General features: G+C 41.9%; 2 protein-coding genes across 4 annotated transcripts; one reads left to right on the forward strand and one right to left on the reverse strand.

The window, feature by feature from the left end:
* The first annotated feature begins 7,666 nt into the window (after positions 1 to 7,666).
* LOC134032100 (ubiquitin-conjugating enzyme E2 A-like) lies at positions 7,667 to 10,743 on the forward strand. 2 transcript variants are annotated; one of them, XR_009931984.1, is made up of 7 exons: positions 7,667 to 8,012; positions 8,231 to 8,311; positions 8,479 to 8,504; positions 8,694 to 8,783; positions 8,882 to 8,970; positions 9,089 to 9,775; positions 9,844 to 10,743. XR_009931984.1 is itself a non-coding variant. In XM_062475922.1 (6 exons), exons 1-6 carry the CDS (start codon positions 7,969 to 7,971, stop codon positions 9,215 to 9,217), a joined length of 459 nt encoding a protein of 152 aa, XP_062331906.1. In that variant the 5' UTR covers positions 7,667 to 7,968; the 3' UTR covers positions 9,218 to 10,743. The 2 variants fall into 2 exon arrangements, 1 of the variants encoding a protein (XP_062331906.1); XM_062475922.1 differs by having other exon boundaries at positions 9,089 to 10,743.
* Positions 10,173 to 14,774, reverse strand: nkrf (NFKB repressing factor). 2 transcript variants are annotated; one of them, XM_062475921.1, is made up of 3 exons: positions 14,548 to 14,774; positions 13,525 to 13,649; positions 10,173 to 13,393 (listed from the first exon to the last, which is right to left on the reverse strand). In XM_062475921.1, the coding sequence occupies exons 2-3, from the start codon at positions 13,613 to 13,615 to the stop codon at positions 11,148 to 11,150; spliced, it is 2,337 nt and encodes a 778-aa protein (XP_062331905.1). In that variant the 5' UTR covers positions 13,616 to 13,649; positions 14,548 to 14,774; the 3' UTR covers positions 10,173 to 11,147. The 2 variants fall into 2 exon arrangements, with proteins under 2 accessions (XP_062331905.1, XP_062331904.1); XM_062475920.1 differs by lacking the exon at positions 14,548 to 14,774 and adding an exon at positions 13,872 to 14,412.
* Positions 14,775 to 15,547: the final 773 nt, after the last annotated feature.

Here is a 15,547-nt window from a genome sequence, read left to right on the forward strand (position 1 = left end):
GCCCACGTCTCCATGCCAACACTGGAAGAAAGCTACATCATTGTTCACTGCTTGTGTTGTTTCTAGAAGAACACACTTGCTATTCTGCTATAGAAACAAGGAGAGAAAATTAACGTACTCTACTCATATATTCTGCTCCACCCTCCTATCTATGTCCCCAATCATTTGCCCCTTTTCTCAACTGTGTGTTTGTGTGAATCTTGACAGGTATCTTTGTGAAACAAGATAGTGCTAACAAACAGGAAGCCAAGGCTTGTGGTGATGTCTGTGAATGTGTGCGTGTGCATGTGTGTGCGTGTGTGTGTGTGTGTGTGTGTGTGTGCGCAAGACATCTCTTGCTACATCATTTCTTTGGGGCACGATTTAACCTTGACACCTTTCACTAACCCCAAATAATATCCAAAAAGTAAAGTAATATAGGCACCTTTATCTGAAGTCCCATCAAATTTCCTCTGGCTGGAGTAGGTCAAACTTACTTCAACACAGAGGAGAGAAATTTTTAAAAACCGCCTTCGGCTTTGAACAGAGACGACAAACTGAACAATACCCATTTTTCACTTAGAGTGCAAAAACTGTGTCTACAGCCCACCAACTCTCAAAAACGATTCAAGAAGGCTTTATTCATAAGTTGTTCCTCTTATCTAAACCACTGCTCTTTGTGCCAAACCGAATTAAATTAGCGGACCATGGTTGAGTCCTCGTGGGAAGTTGCTTAACTCATCATTGCATTCCAGAAACATCAGAGATGTGTTGCTTATTTTGGAATAATCTGTAAATGCTGTGGGATGCATCTGTTTTCCTCATGAACAGAGCTTGGCTATGTGTCTCTCCCTGGAGAGAGCAGGAAGAATGATGGAATCTCATTACCACATGGCCAGTGTCATTATACAAATTAAGACTTTCCACTTACTCGCACTGTTCTAAAGTAACCTTTTTGAGACTAGGCTTTTCCATGGCCCTCGGCAGTTTACCGGGTTATAGAGGTTGAAATGACCCAGTCACATTGACACTCTTCAGGAATAAAGATACATCCAAAGATTAGGTGCTTCACAAATACTGTATGCAAGTATGACTGAGTATGTGATATCCATCTAGGTCTAATTCTGCATTACAAGTACAACTCAAAGTCCTGTGTTGCCTCCAACTTCCCCCAACTAAGAGCCTAGTTCAGACAACATGAAAATAGCATTTTAATTGACCGTTAATTGATACAATTTGTGTAAACAACACACTACTAATGGTTGGTGAGGATCATTGACTTAACTGACAAAACGTCTCTTCTCTTTAACCATCTTAAAAAGGGCAACCAAACAAATGCGAGGGCAGGTTCAATAGACACTGAGCTCATGGCGGACACAGATAGCACACCATTATCCTCTCCAGCAGTCTCATTAATGAATACTAAAAAGCACAATATGCTCTGGTTGCTTTCAGAAACTATGTCACAGACTACATTCTATGCCCATGTTCAATCCCCATTGTCAATCTAGAGGATAAGATTACGCCACTAGTACAAAGGATGTAGGCCCAGAAGCCATATAATTTTAGTTAGTTCATTTTAAATTTCAAAATGGGCTCTTTGCTGATCCATAGCCAGGATAATTACCACTACTCACCTGCTATATAATTCTTTCTAGAACAATAGGTGAAGTTTTGTACAGCAAACACAAGCTTCTCCGAGGATGGTTATCTAGGAAATTACATTAAAAGGCAAAAAAACTCCCAAAAAGCTAGACAAAATAAAAGTCTCAGTACAGCATAGTGCATAGCCTTTTGAGAGCTACAACCATGATGTTAGCACAACTGCACCACATGACCCTGCTGACTAAGTGAAGAGACACACCTTTCCTTTATGGCCCTAAAAATAAAGACTGCTCGCTCTAATGTAGCCTACTGGTGCTACTACAGTCCAACCAAAACAGAACAAAGCCACAAAAAGGCTTTGGCATCATGTCTGGTTTGGGAACGCAGAAGCAACACCATGAATTCAGTGCAGCTCTGTTCTGGATCCACCTCACCCCCTTCTGCAACCCCCCACAATAGCAGAGGCACATGATCTGATGTCTAGATCTCTGTGTCTTGAAAAAGAGAGAGAGAGAGAGAGAGAGAGAGAGAGAGAGAGAGAGAGAGAGAGAGAGAGAGAGAGAGAGAGAGAGAGAGAGAGAGAGAGAGAGAGAGAGAGAGAGAGAGAGAGAGAGAGAGAGAGCGTCCTTAGTAGTAGAAAACTTGCAGTCCCCTTCAGATCTGTGTGGGCCATGCCAGTCATATTACAGGTGCTGCCCCCAGGGAATAGTCTAATTTGGCTTGTTCAATTCTACCAACAACCATACACCACTATCTCAGAGCCTTCAGTGAGAAGAGAAAAGACCAAAAAGTTAGGCCTTGAGGGTCTGAGATATGGACCTGTGGAGGACATACAGGGCTGTTGTGGTTCCAAGGTCAGATGATGACAGCTCTCAGACTCCATGGGAGTTCAGGAGAGTCCTGTGCAGGTGATCAGAGGACAGGACAGAAGCCCGCATGAGACAGGGAGAGGAGCAGAAGAAAGAGGCCAAAGGGGTTCAACTAAACACTGTCACAAAAAGTGTTGGGAATGCTAGAACTAGTGTTCTCTTTAATCACATATTTTGGGGAAGACAAACCGTTCAGCTTTTTTTTATTGATGATTACACCATGCACCATTCAGGGCTGAATACCAGTGAATAGAAAAGAGGGCTTGTGCCAAAACTGACTCACAGCCACGACTGAGGAAGATGATCAACAGCCCAGACCAAACTAGACTTGTGTGGGCGTTAAGCTACATCAACATGTATTCAGTGCTCATCATAACTAAAAGCTAAGTCACTTGCTACTCAAGCTAATATGACAATAGGGTGATGCAGTGACCATGACACCAATGCTGGTAACAGCACAGATGAGTAATACTGTGTTCTGTCCCTCATTCTGTCCAATGTCCCAGCTAATCTGCTAGCGTTCAGTGAGCTTTAATGATATGGGTCATGTTGGCCATCCTGTGTCAGGATGGGCAGGGAGAAACTGCTGACTCGTAACTCGTAACTCGTAAATGTGATACAATACTTTCACATGGATAAGAATCCTAGAATGATTATAATATGCTCCTACATCCTGGAAGTGTGAGGGTCCTCTCTTACCATAACATATTCAAACAGCCCTGTGAGGATGTACCACATCATGTTTACAAATACATTGTGGAAACTAAATCCATTGGTTCAGTAGTATCCTACAGCCATACACAGGTTTTTGACAACCAGAATTAATTTGTAGTTAAGTTAATAGTACATCCTTCCAACTGATAAGAGGACAACGGCTGCAGTTGGATCAGGTTTTTGGGGGAAGGAACACGCACACACACACACACATTACACAAACATCCCTCAAAGAGCAACCCATTAAACATTAAACACACAGAGCAAGGCTAACATTCCAGACAGTCCACATCACACCTCTGTGAACAGTATCAGCTACCTGCAGTTTGGACCAACGCAAAGACCCTCCACGATCAACACGAAGACCTGTCACTGGGAAACAACTCTCTCATGTTCAGATGCTAAAATGTATGTGTTAAAGTATACACCTTACCAAGCTCTAGAACAGAGTTCTAGTTGGACTCAAGCAAATTTTCAAATAAATAGCTGGAGGCTTTGAGAGCATATTTCTGACAGAATACCCAATGTGTAGTTGTGTATGTAGTTAAATAATGCAAAAAAAGACCTTCCCTGAAGCAAGGACAGCCTGCCACTCTCACATCCACCCCACAATAATCTAACACTGATCCTATAAGGAGGACTGCCTGTGACACATAATAGAACTGCTTTTATTTCTGACTGCACAGCTCGCTCATTAAGACACAGTGTGATATTTTACACATCAACTTGTTGAGGCCTAATTACCCTGACAAAACATTGTGCTTTTAATACACATTCTCGGTCCTATTTGCTCAGACCACCATGTAGACACATGGCAGCAGAGCAGCAGCGCCAACTTGAGGGTAGGCATGCTTCTATTTTGATGAAAGGCTTTTAGAGTTATGTGGTTAACTTCCTGAATCACAAAAGTCAACCACTCTGAACCTAATCAACCATGAGATACACATTGTGCTTTATACATGTATCAAAGATGACCAGGCTGAATTTGCATGTTTGCCACCAGTCACAAGTATCTCAGTAGGCATTATGATGCAATCTTGAGTTTGCACCAATTGAGTTGTGCAACAGCAACAGCATCTCTGAATCAGCGCTGCAATGTAAAAACAAAATACTTAATCATGTTAACATCCTGGTAAACATCTTGTTTTCAGTTGTTTAGAGAAGTTTAAATGCAAACAGGCCGAAAACCAAACATCCACGACATCTTAAAAAACCTTCGAGACAGGACAAAATTCTTTAAAAGACAATCCTACTGACATTATATCCTAACATGATAATAATGCAAACTGATGTGGAATGGTGAATCAGTCAAACTGTCAAACTGTAGTCGTAGCACAGGACTTGTCGGGTGACACATGCTTGACATTGTGAGAGGCAGCATGGATGCAAGATGAGGTTACAGGTGGAATTTCCCCAGCCTCTCCTTACTCTCTGACGTCATGTCAGGTCAGTTCCAGAGCTGCTGCCTGGTGATTGTATATAATCTATCAGAGGATGTGAAACTCAGGTGACAAAGCTATGGCTGTTGACTTTGGTCTCACAGAAAATACAGGAACTACACAACATTTCCCCCTACTGTCTTTTAACACATAAACGACCCACAGAACACATTCTTCCTTTAAAAGGGAAGTACAGCAGTTTTGTTTCATTTTTTACCCACAAACGGTTCAATTTTTTTGTGTGAGTCACTTGACATGTTTTGGGCCTTGCACATTGTTTACATTGTATACAAACATTGCCATCTTGTGGTTAGTCAAATAACACTATATATCCTAAAAGGGATGATTAAGTAAAGGAGAATACAAGCAAAATCTAAATTATATTCATCATTAAGATGACAACATAAATTGAGCACAGGACATTCAAGATAAGGATAAATTCCTTTGATTCACTCACTTGCCTCTTTCAAGGCCACTGTGTGTAGTGTTGGTCAATTGTCAGCTCTAGTGGTGCTTTCAAAGCTGGCTCCATCTTCAACAATACAGGCAAATCAATATCCAGACGCCCATTAAAGCAGCACTTACGGACTGTAAGAAAAGCCTCAGACTGAGGCCAGGACACTGATAGGAGCCTTCCACAGAGGAAACACAAAGAAGCACAACTCTCCATTGTCTGTAGTCATGGTCACACTCCTCAGCTGTTCAGACTGCTGATGGTGACATCACTGTCACACGATAAGTACCAGGGTTTCCATTAGCCCAAGCCACAGAGACGTCTGTTCCCAGTGTGTAGAAACACAGAAGAATACTGCAACATAAGGCCTCCAGTTTTCATCCTCCCTCATCCTAATCCAAGCCCTGTCTCATGAAAATAGCTGTGGAGGTCACTCCTTCAGAGCCCACTCACCCCTTAACACCTCCCTCAAGAGGATATAATTATTTTTCTAAACACACAAGTCGGAATACCAAGAGAACACAAGGCAGACAAGTATATTTAGAAGCACTTATTGAGGATAATTAGTTTAAGAATACTGAGAAGCCCTGTCATGTGGTGCCAACCCTGGGATGGGTTGAGGGACGAGGGGGATCAGTAGGACCATCTGATCTCTCTCTCTCATGGACTGAACTGGCACAACCCCACCACCCACACATGTATTCCCTGCCTTGCCCCTCCCTTGATTCTAGACAACAGCAACCACAGCTAGCCAATGAGATGTTTCAGCTCGCATGTCATAAGAGACTTGCATCTGAAGACAAACAGCTGGCAAACATTTAGATTAGCTATGGGAGAAAACGGTGTTATCTCTTAGGGATAATTGTTCATTGGCTGTCAATCCCCAATACCTCAACAACAATAATGTTGTTCAACAAAAACAACATAATTTCCAGAAATGTAAACTCGTGACTTTCAGAACTGTGCTCACGCTCACGAAACATAAATGGAGACTTGACCCTAGAGGCTCCACTGTCAGCGCCACACAACTGATACATTACGCTCACAGCATCAAGCCTGTCACATGCCAGCCATGGTAGAAAAGCACAATGACACAGCTAGAGTGTAGTAAAGCAGAGCAGTTGGTCAAATTGCCTGAAGGCTGCTCGCATGGAAGTTTCACTCCGACAGTTCTAGCTATCGAACATACTTTTGAATTAAGGTTCAAATAAGCCCAGTGCGAGTGTGTAGTCTGGATTCAAGGTTCGATGTTATTTATTTCAAATTCCGTAGTGTCGCATGGTCATTCAATTTAAAGAACGATGCCAATGTTATTAACAACTTATTCTAAGGATACAGCAGCCCTGACAGGCAACAATTGAGGGAAACGAATAAAGCTTTCATCCTACAAAACTTTTCGGCACAGAAATGATTGTGGAATAGGTGTTTTAAACAAATTAATGTTAAGTGCTTACCTTAATTTAGAATACCGTAGTTACAGCCCCATAAATAGGCGACAGTCGGTTCTTCATAACGGTGAAATTATACTATCAATGGTTAAATCGGAATCGATTGGTTTAAGGCTACTTGAAGAGTCTTCAGTTTAGTGAATGCTCCAAAATTATTCCTCTCATTTGAGCTGAGACCAGCACATCACCTACACAATGACCAGTCTACTGTTTCACTAGACTACTTTCGCGTGCCCGACATTAGGTTACATTTTTTCTTTACCGAAAGTCGATGCGTGGGGAATTCCTAGCGGTCACATTTTCCCTTGGAAATGATTGGCCAGTTAGGGACTCTCACAACACGCAACTGTTACTACCTAGGCCTTCTACATACCCAAATATGAATTTTTATATCAATTCAAATAAAACCGGCAAGTTTTTATCACAATGAGTCGTTTTAGGCCCCTGTTTTTATTATGTGCTCATGGGCGCAGTTTTGACCAGTTGGCTAAGTTAATTAAATATGGAAGCCTAGTATTTACATGTGGTGTGGCCAATAACCAAAAATACATAGAGAGGTTATGTTCTACACACTGTATGGCTATAGCCATATGCGTTTCAGTTAGACTGTAACTGCCGGTGAATAGGGCCTATATAGGCTACCTAAAAGTAAAATGCTTAACTGCGCTTTTTATTATTAGGCGTTTGTTTGTAACCAATACTACCATTTGCAGGAATTGCATGAGATGCAAGTAGGCCTTATGATTGCATTCCTAGTTTATCGTTAGACCAAACATGTTGGCTGACAATCACGGTCATTCACCTCCACCTAGTGTAAATTAGGCCTATATTACACTGGCAGACTTTTTTTTTACTGCTTTTAGCTATTCAGTCAGATTACTGATTGATGAATGATTTAACATTCGACAGGAATAGAAGTATATCACTCCCCTAAGTAAAATAAAAGAGCAGTTCACAATGTTAGCGTGGAAAGTTAAGAAACCATTCGGGAAACAGTAAGCATACAACCACCCAGCAGCTATGACTCCTAAACAGATGACGTAATTTACAAGAACGTCACAAATTAACTGCAACAGCAAGGAACGTTGTGCAAGAAGCGGAAGTAATACGTCTCTCAATTTATTACATTTGGAAACAGAAGGATTCATGAATTGATAAAAAAACATTTTTAGTTATATTTTCATAAAAATATTCACAGCTTAATTTGCCCCGACACACTTTCACGTAATAATTAATGACTTGTTTAAACTTGGTGGTACCCTTCTACAATGGTATCTTCCTGTAGCTGTCTAGTCAACTAGCGGTGACAGCTGTAATAGCCTAGAGCTAGGTACAGGCTAACTAGCTAGAAAGCAAGTTGGATAGATTTTTCGAAAGGAATATTTACCGTGTAAAGACTTTGTAACAAAACGTAACATTCATAAACACATGTTCAAGTTCTATATGCCAATTGGAGCATAATGTCAACACCAGCAAGACGTCGTTTAATGAGAGATTTTAAACGGTAAGCGATGAAGAAAAAAGACCCGGGGCGGCTAGCTAGCTAGCTGGCGCTGTGTTAGCTTGTATAAGCGAGCTGTTGAATATTTGTAGGCTATGTTTGCAGCTTGTTGAGATTATTAACTTGCTGACTAGATATACTTGAATACTTGATACGTAGCTGCAGATTTTTGTAGACTGGACAGCTAATGTAGTTGTAAGCAAAAGAACTGTAATTCTCAGGCTTCAAGAGGATCCTCCAGCTGGGGTCAGTGGAGCCCCGTCAGAAAACAATATTATGGTTTGGAATGCTGTTATTTTTGGGTAAGTGATTGACATGACATTTTAAAAAGTAATGAAAAGTAATTATGTTCTAAACGTATTAACAATTCTGGCTTTGATTACTTAAGGTCATTAAGTTTCTTACTTTGGCTCTTTTCAAAGGGTAAGCTTGATAAGTACATTCTATCGATGCTTTTATCTTCCAACAGGCCAGAGGGAACACCTTTTGAAGATGGTGAGTTTTGTCTACAGCCTGTTCTGGGCTGTTCACTCACTCATGCCCTGGAATGTTATAGTGCGATGATGAAAACAAGTGGTTTTATAGGGCTAGGAGGGTAAAAGTGAGCATATAGTGTTGACCTTTAGTGTTTGCCCCCCCCAAAAATGAAACATAGACCATTAACTTGTGTCATGTTTATTACAGGAACTTTCAAACTCACAGTAGAATTTACAGAAGAATATCCAAACAAGCCTCCAACAGTGCGATTTGTCTCCAAAATGTTTCATCCAAATGGTCAGTTGTCTACCAAGTCATTGACACACCATAATGATAAAGTATAATGTGGTACGGTATATAATGTACCATACTTGTGTGTTGTTTGTATTGGGCAGTCTATGCAGATGGTAGTATATGCTTGGACATTCTTCAGAACCGCTGGAGTCCTACTTACGATGTTTCTTCAATCTTAACTTCAATACAGGTATGGCTTAAATAATGATGAGTTATTACGGATTATATATCCCAGAGTTGGCTAAATTGCTGAAAGTCAGTGCCAGAAAGCCACCATCAGTGATAATGTCTTGTGTTCCATGTTCTAGTCTTTATTGGATGAGCCTAATCCAAACAGCCCAGCCAACAGCCAGGCTGCTCAGCTATATCAAGAAAATAAGCGGGAATATGAGAAGAGAGTTTCTGCCATCGTCGAACAGAGTTGGCATGATTGTTGACCTCCCCACTGTTCTGTGTATGAACAATATCCAGCCTCAAATCAGAAGAAACAACTGAAACGTCTTACAAATGAGAAACTCATCATGCTTTGTATTCTTCTCCAATATGATTGTCTGTTCCATAGCCGTTGCTGAATTTGTCTGCCTGTTGTGTTGTGGTTGCAGCTCATACTAATCTACTCATCCTGGGGGGAAAAGTAGACTACATCTTTGTCAAATGTACCTTGTTATATCTGGGTTACTTGCAAATCATGCCACTATCTTTGATCTGTCACAAGGATATATATTTTCCATTTTACCAGAAAATGTGAGTTGGTTGGATGTGGTGTTGACAGATGTGTTTTGAATACATACAGATCCTTTTCTTATGAGTGCTTGTTGCTTTTTTAATACCAATATTTTGAGTTCTTTTTAGCCATTTTGAAGCTGTGGAGTGTGAAGTTTACTCATGGACCCCCCTACCCATCACTTGTGGCCTTTAGGGGGTACACCTGCCCATGGTTGTGATGACATTCAATGTATCTGCCTTTGTAATCCAATGTATGGTTCTATATATTGGTATTTGAAGCCTCCAAAAGTTTGAGTTTAAAACACAGCCTATTTAAAACTATATCCTATATTTGAAGAAAAATTGCACGTTTATGATGTCTAAAATTCCCACTCAGAAAATTAAGGTGTTCCACCTTCATGCGTGTAACGCATATTGTTGTTGATTAACAACTGTTAATGTTATTTCAGATCATACTTTTTTCCATTCATACTTTTTTCCATTGATGGCAATCATAATTTCTACCCAACATTCAGTTAACGGTAGCAGAATGGCTGCCCTGGTGTGACGCTTGTTCTAATGCAGTGTCCTCTTCAACTACATTTACGAAGGCATGCCTGTTTTCTTATAAAATGCATTGGTAACCCATGTAACAAACTGTACATTTTCTTGTAAATAAAATATACATCAAAAGTAGCCTAGTTTATTCAGGGAAAAAGTTGCGTGTACACGATTTAAAAAGGGGATGCAAGAAGATTCCGCTCCACCACATAAGTATTTTAATACACTACATAAACACTGGTACAATGATAAACCCCTGATAGAAGTCACATCTTCAAGTTGAGCCAGTTAACGATTATCAGGCTTACTTTATTCAGTTACTACAGCTGTGAAAACAAGCAGAGAAGTTAACTGTATCCACAAAGACCAATACAAGTGTCATTTCACATACTGGCATAGATCACAGCTTGCCCAGTTTCAATGTCCAGATCATCTTTAATACCCAAGGAGCCCACTTGAATTTGAAGGGTTATCCCCCCACCCACCATCCCAAGTAAAATAAAATTAAAAAAAGGATCTTGAAAATATTTTCTCTGTGCAAGTATTGTGAATGGTTCTGGATATTATAGACTACTGTGTGATGTGAGCAAATAGTTTCAAAAGTTAATCCCTCACATGTCCATTCCTCTGAAGTGATCTAAAAACAATGTTCAAGCAAACTATTTACCAGTGGAACAGTAAAAACTGGATGGATTCTTTTTTTGCCATAAAAATATACTATTGTGGGTCTTAAGATGATGATTATTGTTCAATTTATTACACTCTTCTAATGAAGCTTGCAAACCAGCAAAATGCACTTTCAGTCAAGCTGTGTTAATGTACATTAGACAGAGGATACAGTTGTGGAATGGCATGAGAGCAGGTAAAACAAAGACACCTGGAAAATATGTACTTAATATGTATTAAAAAGCCCCCGCTGAAGCTAACAATGCTTGAGCAATTCATTCAGGGAAAGGAATGCAGAAACCAGATTTGTTCCCCTCTCTACGATTGATACATTTGTACAATTTCAAACCAACAAAAGTATAACACATGATGAACTGTGTCATTTGTTCGGTTGTAGCAATTATGTATAGTTTGTTGGAACTCTGCCATATCCAGTCAGTGAGAGGCCTGAGGTTTCACCAGTTCGTATCGTCCCACCTGCCCTTCCTGCAGCAACTGGCCAATCAGCTGGTCTTTGTGCACTTTGCGGCTAACAATGAGAAAGCGTTGCCTGCCCTGTCCATATGACTTGCTCCGTAGTCCATACTTCTGAGATATCTGGTGAATTTGCTTGCGTTCATCATTGTTGAGCTCTGTTGAGAAGCGTAGGTCATCCTGGCGATCTGAGCTGACATAATTACGGATAATATCCTCAATATCCCGCTTGCCGAGCTGATGTCCAGGTTTGTCCATGTCCATACCCAGCCCCTCTCTAGAAAACTGCTCCTTGACTTTAATTGGCTCTGCAATGCCCTCCCCTTCGCGACCCAGTCCGCCACCCTTCCAGCCCATCTTGCGGAGTAGCTGATTCCCAATGTTGTCCTCCTTGATCTCCTGTCTCATGGACTCCTCTCCAGCACGGGCCAGGATTTGGTTACGGGAAATGGCGTCAGCATGACCCTCCTTCCTGAGGTTAGATTTCACCACAGCCTGTGTCTGTCTCAGTGTGGCCAGCGCTTGCTCTGCTGCAATGTGTTTAACCGTCTTCTTAGGTCCTATACCTGCAGCTACATACTGGCCTTCTAGATACACTTCACATCTCCAGCGATGGTCTGGGAGCACAGTGAACTTGTAATCAGCAGCTACCTTATTAAATTGGGCTGTGTCATTGATGATACAGATGGCATTATCAGAATTCTCTAGGATAACTAGCTCACTCAGGTGTTTCTTTCTACCACCATGCTGACCAAAACGGCCACCCTGGGGGTCCGAGTGATTTCCACGAGAAGATTGTTGTTGTTGTTGTTGCTGCTGCTGCTGCCTTGCTGCCTGGTTCATACGAAGCTTCCTCAGAGCCTCTTCGGCAGCTGTATGCTTGGAGGTCTTCTTGCTGCCTCGCGCCTGTGCCACCAGCTCATCCTGCAGGTACACACTGCATTGCCACGCACTGCTATTAGGCACTATGTCAAACTTGTAGTCGATTTTCATACGATTGAAGGCAGCAGAGTTGTTGAGAATGCAGATGGCGTCATGAGCATTGTCAACGATCACAAACTCGGTCCAGTGCTTGCGTTTGTCAGGCTCATACTGCCCCTTGGAGCTAGGAGTCGGTTTATCTTCTGGATTACGGAGAGCCGGTAGAAAGGCAGGTGTAGGACAGTGCATCTGACACACCACTATATCACTGACCAAAGAATGTCGATACTTGCGCTGCACAACACGCACCTCCACTGGTTTTAAAAAGAGCTTGACTGCCTGCTCTGACGCACGGTCCCTGGCTCCATTTTTACTGCCAGAGTATCCAGTAGCAAGGTAAACACACTGGCATCTCAGCTCACAGGCATAGCCATCAGACGGTACTTTCCTGTTCTTTGGGAGGTCTCCTGGAGGAATATCCTTGAGGTTGACATAGATGTACTCTGGATTAGTCTTACAAGCCTGGATACTACGACTCAGGATGAAGTTGTAGTTGGGAGCATCAGATCCGCTCACGAACGCAGGGTCTCTAGAAGTGACAACCACAGAAGCTGCCACTCCTGAAATCAACCTTTGCTTCTCGTCCAAAGTAGCTTGGGATATAGCAAGGGGCTGCGAACAGCCAGTGACAGAGGAAGGTGTGGGACTGCTTGTTCCTGGGCTGCTGTAGACCCTGCTGAATGCCCTGCTGGAGGACGGTCTGTCCTGGTGCCCAAAGCCTATGCCTTGACGTCCTGAATCCCAGCCCCCCGACCGACTTCCCCCTCCATATCCATCCGATCTGTGGGCCTGAGAGTATGAATCTGAGTGCCGAGCGTTGTGGGCCTCATATCTAGCCGAGTAGTCCTGCTGTGTTTTTGTCATGTAGTTTGAGGTGGATCCCCGGCTACCATAACCTCCAAAACTGCTTGAACTACCCGTCGGTAGGTCTCTGTTTCTATCCCTGTCCCTGTGGTCTGCCCAAGAGTCAAAGCCATATGACGAAACCCTGTCAAATGCAGGTCTAACTGTTGAGGAGCTCTGAGCCCGACTGCTGCCGTAAGAAGAGTGGTCCAACTCCCGCTGCCTGGTGCTGCTGTATGTGTCACCCCTCCTGCGCTCCTTATCATTTTCCTTCTCATCATTGCAAGATCCTCCACTGCTACCACCACTGACAAAGTGTACAGGCTCAAACCTGGGTCTGGAGGCAAATTTGGATACAGGCATTTTCCTCATGGGTTCTTCTCCTACAATTAATAGAAAAAGAGTTAGAAAATAAAATCTGGATCTGAGTATTTTAGCAGCCCAATGCAAATATTGCATGCCTCTGGCTAACAACATATGTACCGGGCAAATTTGAAATTATAACATTACTCACTGCCATCTGATGAATTGGGTCTCTTTTTTGCTTCAGAACTTGGAACGAGCTCAAAGGAGGGCATTTCGCCTTTGTCAATGCCTTCTGCCATCTCCAGTACCTTACAAATCAAATCTGGGCCATACCTGGTCAAAAAGATCAAAAAGTATTTGCAATTACTATTACCTGGTAAATGAGAAGACTTGAAGGATCCACATACATATCTGTAAGTGGAACAACACAACATTTAGTAGTCTAAATGCATAGTTCGGTTTTACAGCTAGCTAGATCCCTTAGGTTTCAATGTATCGTGTAAAATAACTAAGAGGTAAGTACAGGGTTATGACTCTTTAACTAGACATTGTTACCTGCAAAGCTTCATGACCACCGCTTTGCCCACGCACGGGCCACACACAACCCCAAACTGGGCTACAGTAGCTTAGCTAACTTGTTCGAACGGTGTTAGCATCATTAGGCCAGATAGTTTGCCTATAGACCCCGGACGATCAGAAGAGGTTAATTTACATAATGCAACTACACTTGCAGGTAGTTAAATACACAATAATGAAGCCAAATTCATAGCTAGCTAAATATACGTCACCAAATGTTTACGCTAAGAAATATATATAATATTATGCGTTGGGGAGTTAGTAATACAGCTAGCAAGCGTTAGCATTCAAATCCTCGGCGACATGACGCAGGCTGCAGTGACAGATCAATTCACTGACAATAAGACAATCATTTAGCAAGCGAAATACTCAAGCTCCCGTACAATCTTCGTCGGTTGTAATGGAGCTTGCAACCAGCAAATTCGCAACCAAAACAAGTCAGTTATGTGAACGTAAACTACAAAATGCTCGCCAGAAGTGACGCAGTAGCTAACGTTAGCTGTTCTCGGAGATGGATTCTGCTGCTGCTAGTAAAGAGCAAGCACATCATCATTCAAAAAAGCCTACCCAGCATTAGCCGATACGTACGGGAATCGCTAACGTTGTCTGGCGGTATAACTACATCTGTAATGTGTTCTTTAGGCACTCTAAATACCTCCAGGTTCGACGTCTCTGTCTGCCCTTGGGTTAGCCAATGCGTATTTCTTGAATGACCCGTTGTATGTGACAACAAGCTTGCTTGGTAGCCTCGCACAGAATCTGCCTCCTCGCTAGCTGCTAGCTAGCTAGTTTGCCTCACTTCTTCGGCCTCGTTGACTTCGGTAGAGGATGATGACATCCGCCGTCACTAGCCAACTGCGCGCCGACTACATGCTTGGCTTTGAATGGACAGACACATTTCAGATGGTTATATTTCCGTATTAACAGTCACGAGTGAGTCTATTTTATATTTACCTGGTAATTTCTTGCTCAATAGTTTAATATAATTAGCAGTTAACACATTTAAAAGGATAACTAACTGTCCGTTCTCATTTCCGTAAGCTTGATTATACATATATATATATAGTTCAAGTTAAAGGTAGCTACAATGGGGGGTTTTCTTTCAATAAAGATGTTTTGTCCCCTAAACATGTTTTGTAATGAAGCCCTTTGAGATTTGCTTTGCAACAGTCAGTGATAATAAAAAGAAATCGGAGCGGCTCGCTACTTCCTTACCAAAGATTGGCAAGGAAAGCATGCAGAAGTATGAGAGCGCTGTTTTTCTATTTAAATACATTTTGTATTGCTCCCACGTCCCAAATACACACGTTTTGGTTATCATATTTTGCTAGCCCCTAAGTTGCACTAAGTTTTTGTGGTTAGTCAACATGAGAAATATAGGGGGCAATTGCAGGTTCCTAGCATTTGGTGGCACTGTTTCTTGTTCACAATGATATCCTGAAATTAAATTTCACATTACAGGTTTGGCTGTATGAAGTAGGCATAGGCCTAAACAAAATAAGCCCCAAAAAGATGACACATTTTACTTAATAATTTTATTGAAAATGTACATCAATGGGATCAAACTAGTCAGATATTGTATAAGCAATTCGTGAAGTGGTAGGTTTATGGATAGGAGAGGTGAATTTGGCTGATGCTAGAAAAATGTATGTCAA

Source organism: Osmerus eperlanus, chromosome 13 (assembly GCF_963692335.1).
Source record: "Osmerus eperlanus chromosome 13, fOsmEpe2.1, whole genome shotgun sequence".
Classification (NCBI taxonomy): domain Eukaryota; kingdom Metazoa; phylum Chordata; class Actinopteri; order Osmeriformes; family Osmeridae; genus Osmerus; species Osmerus eperlanus.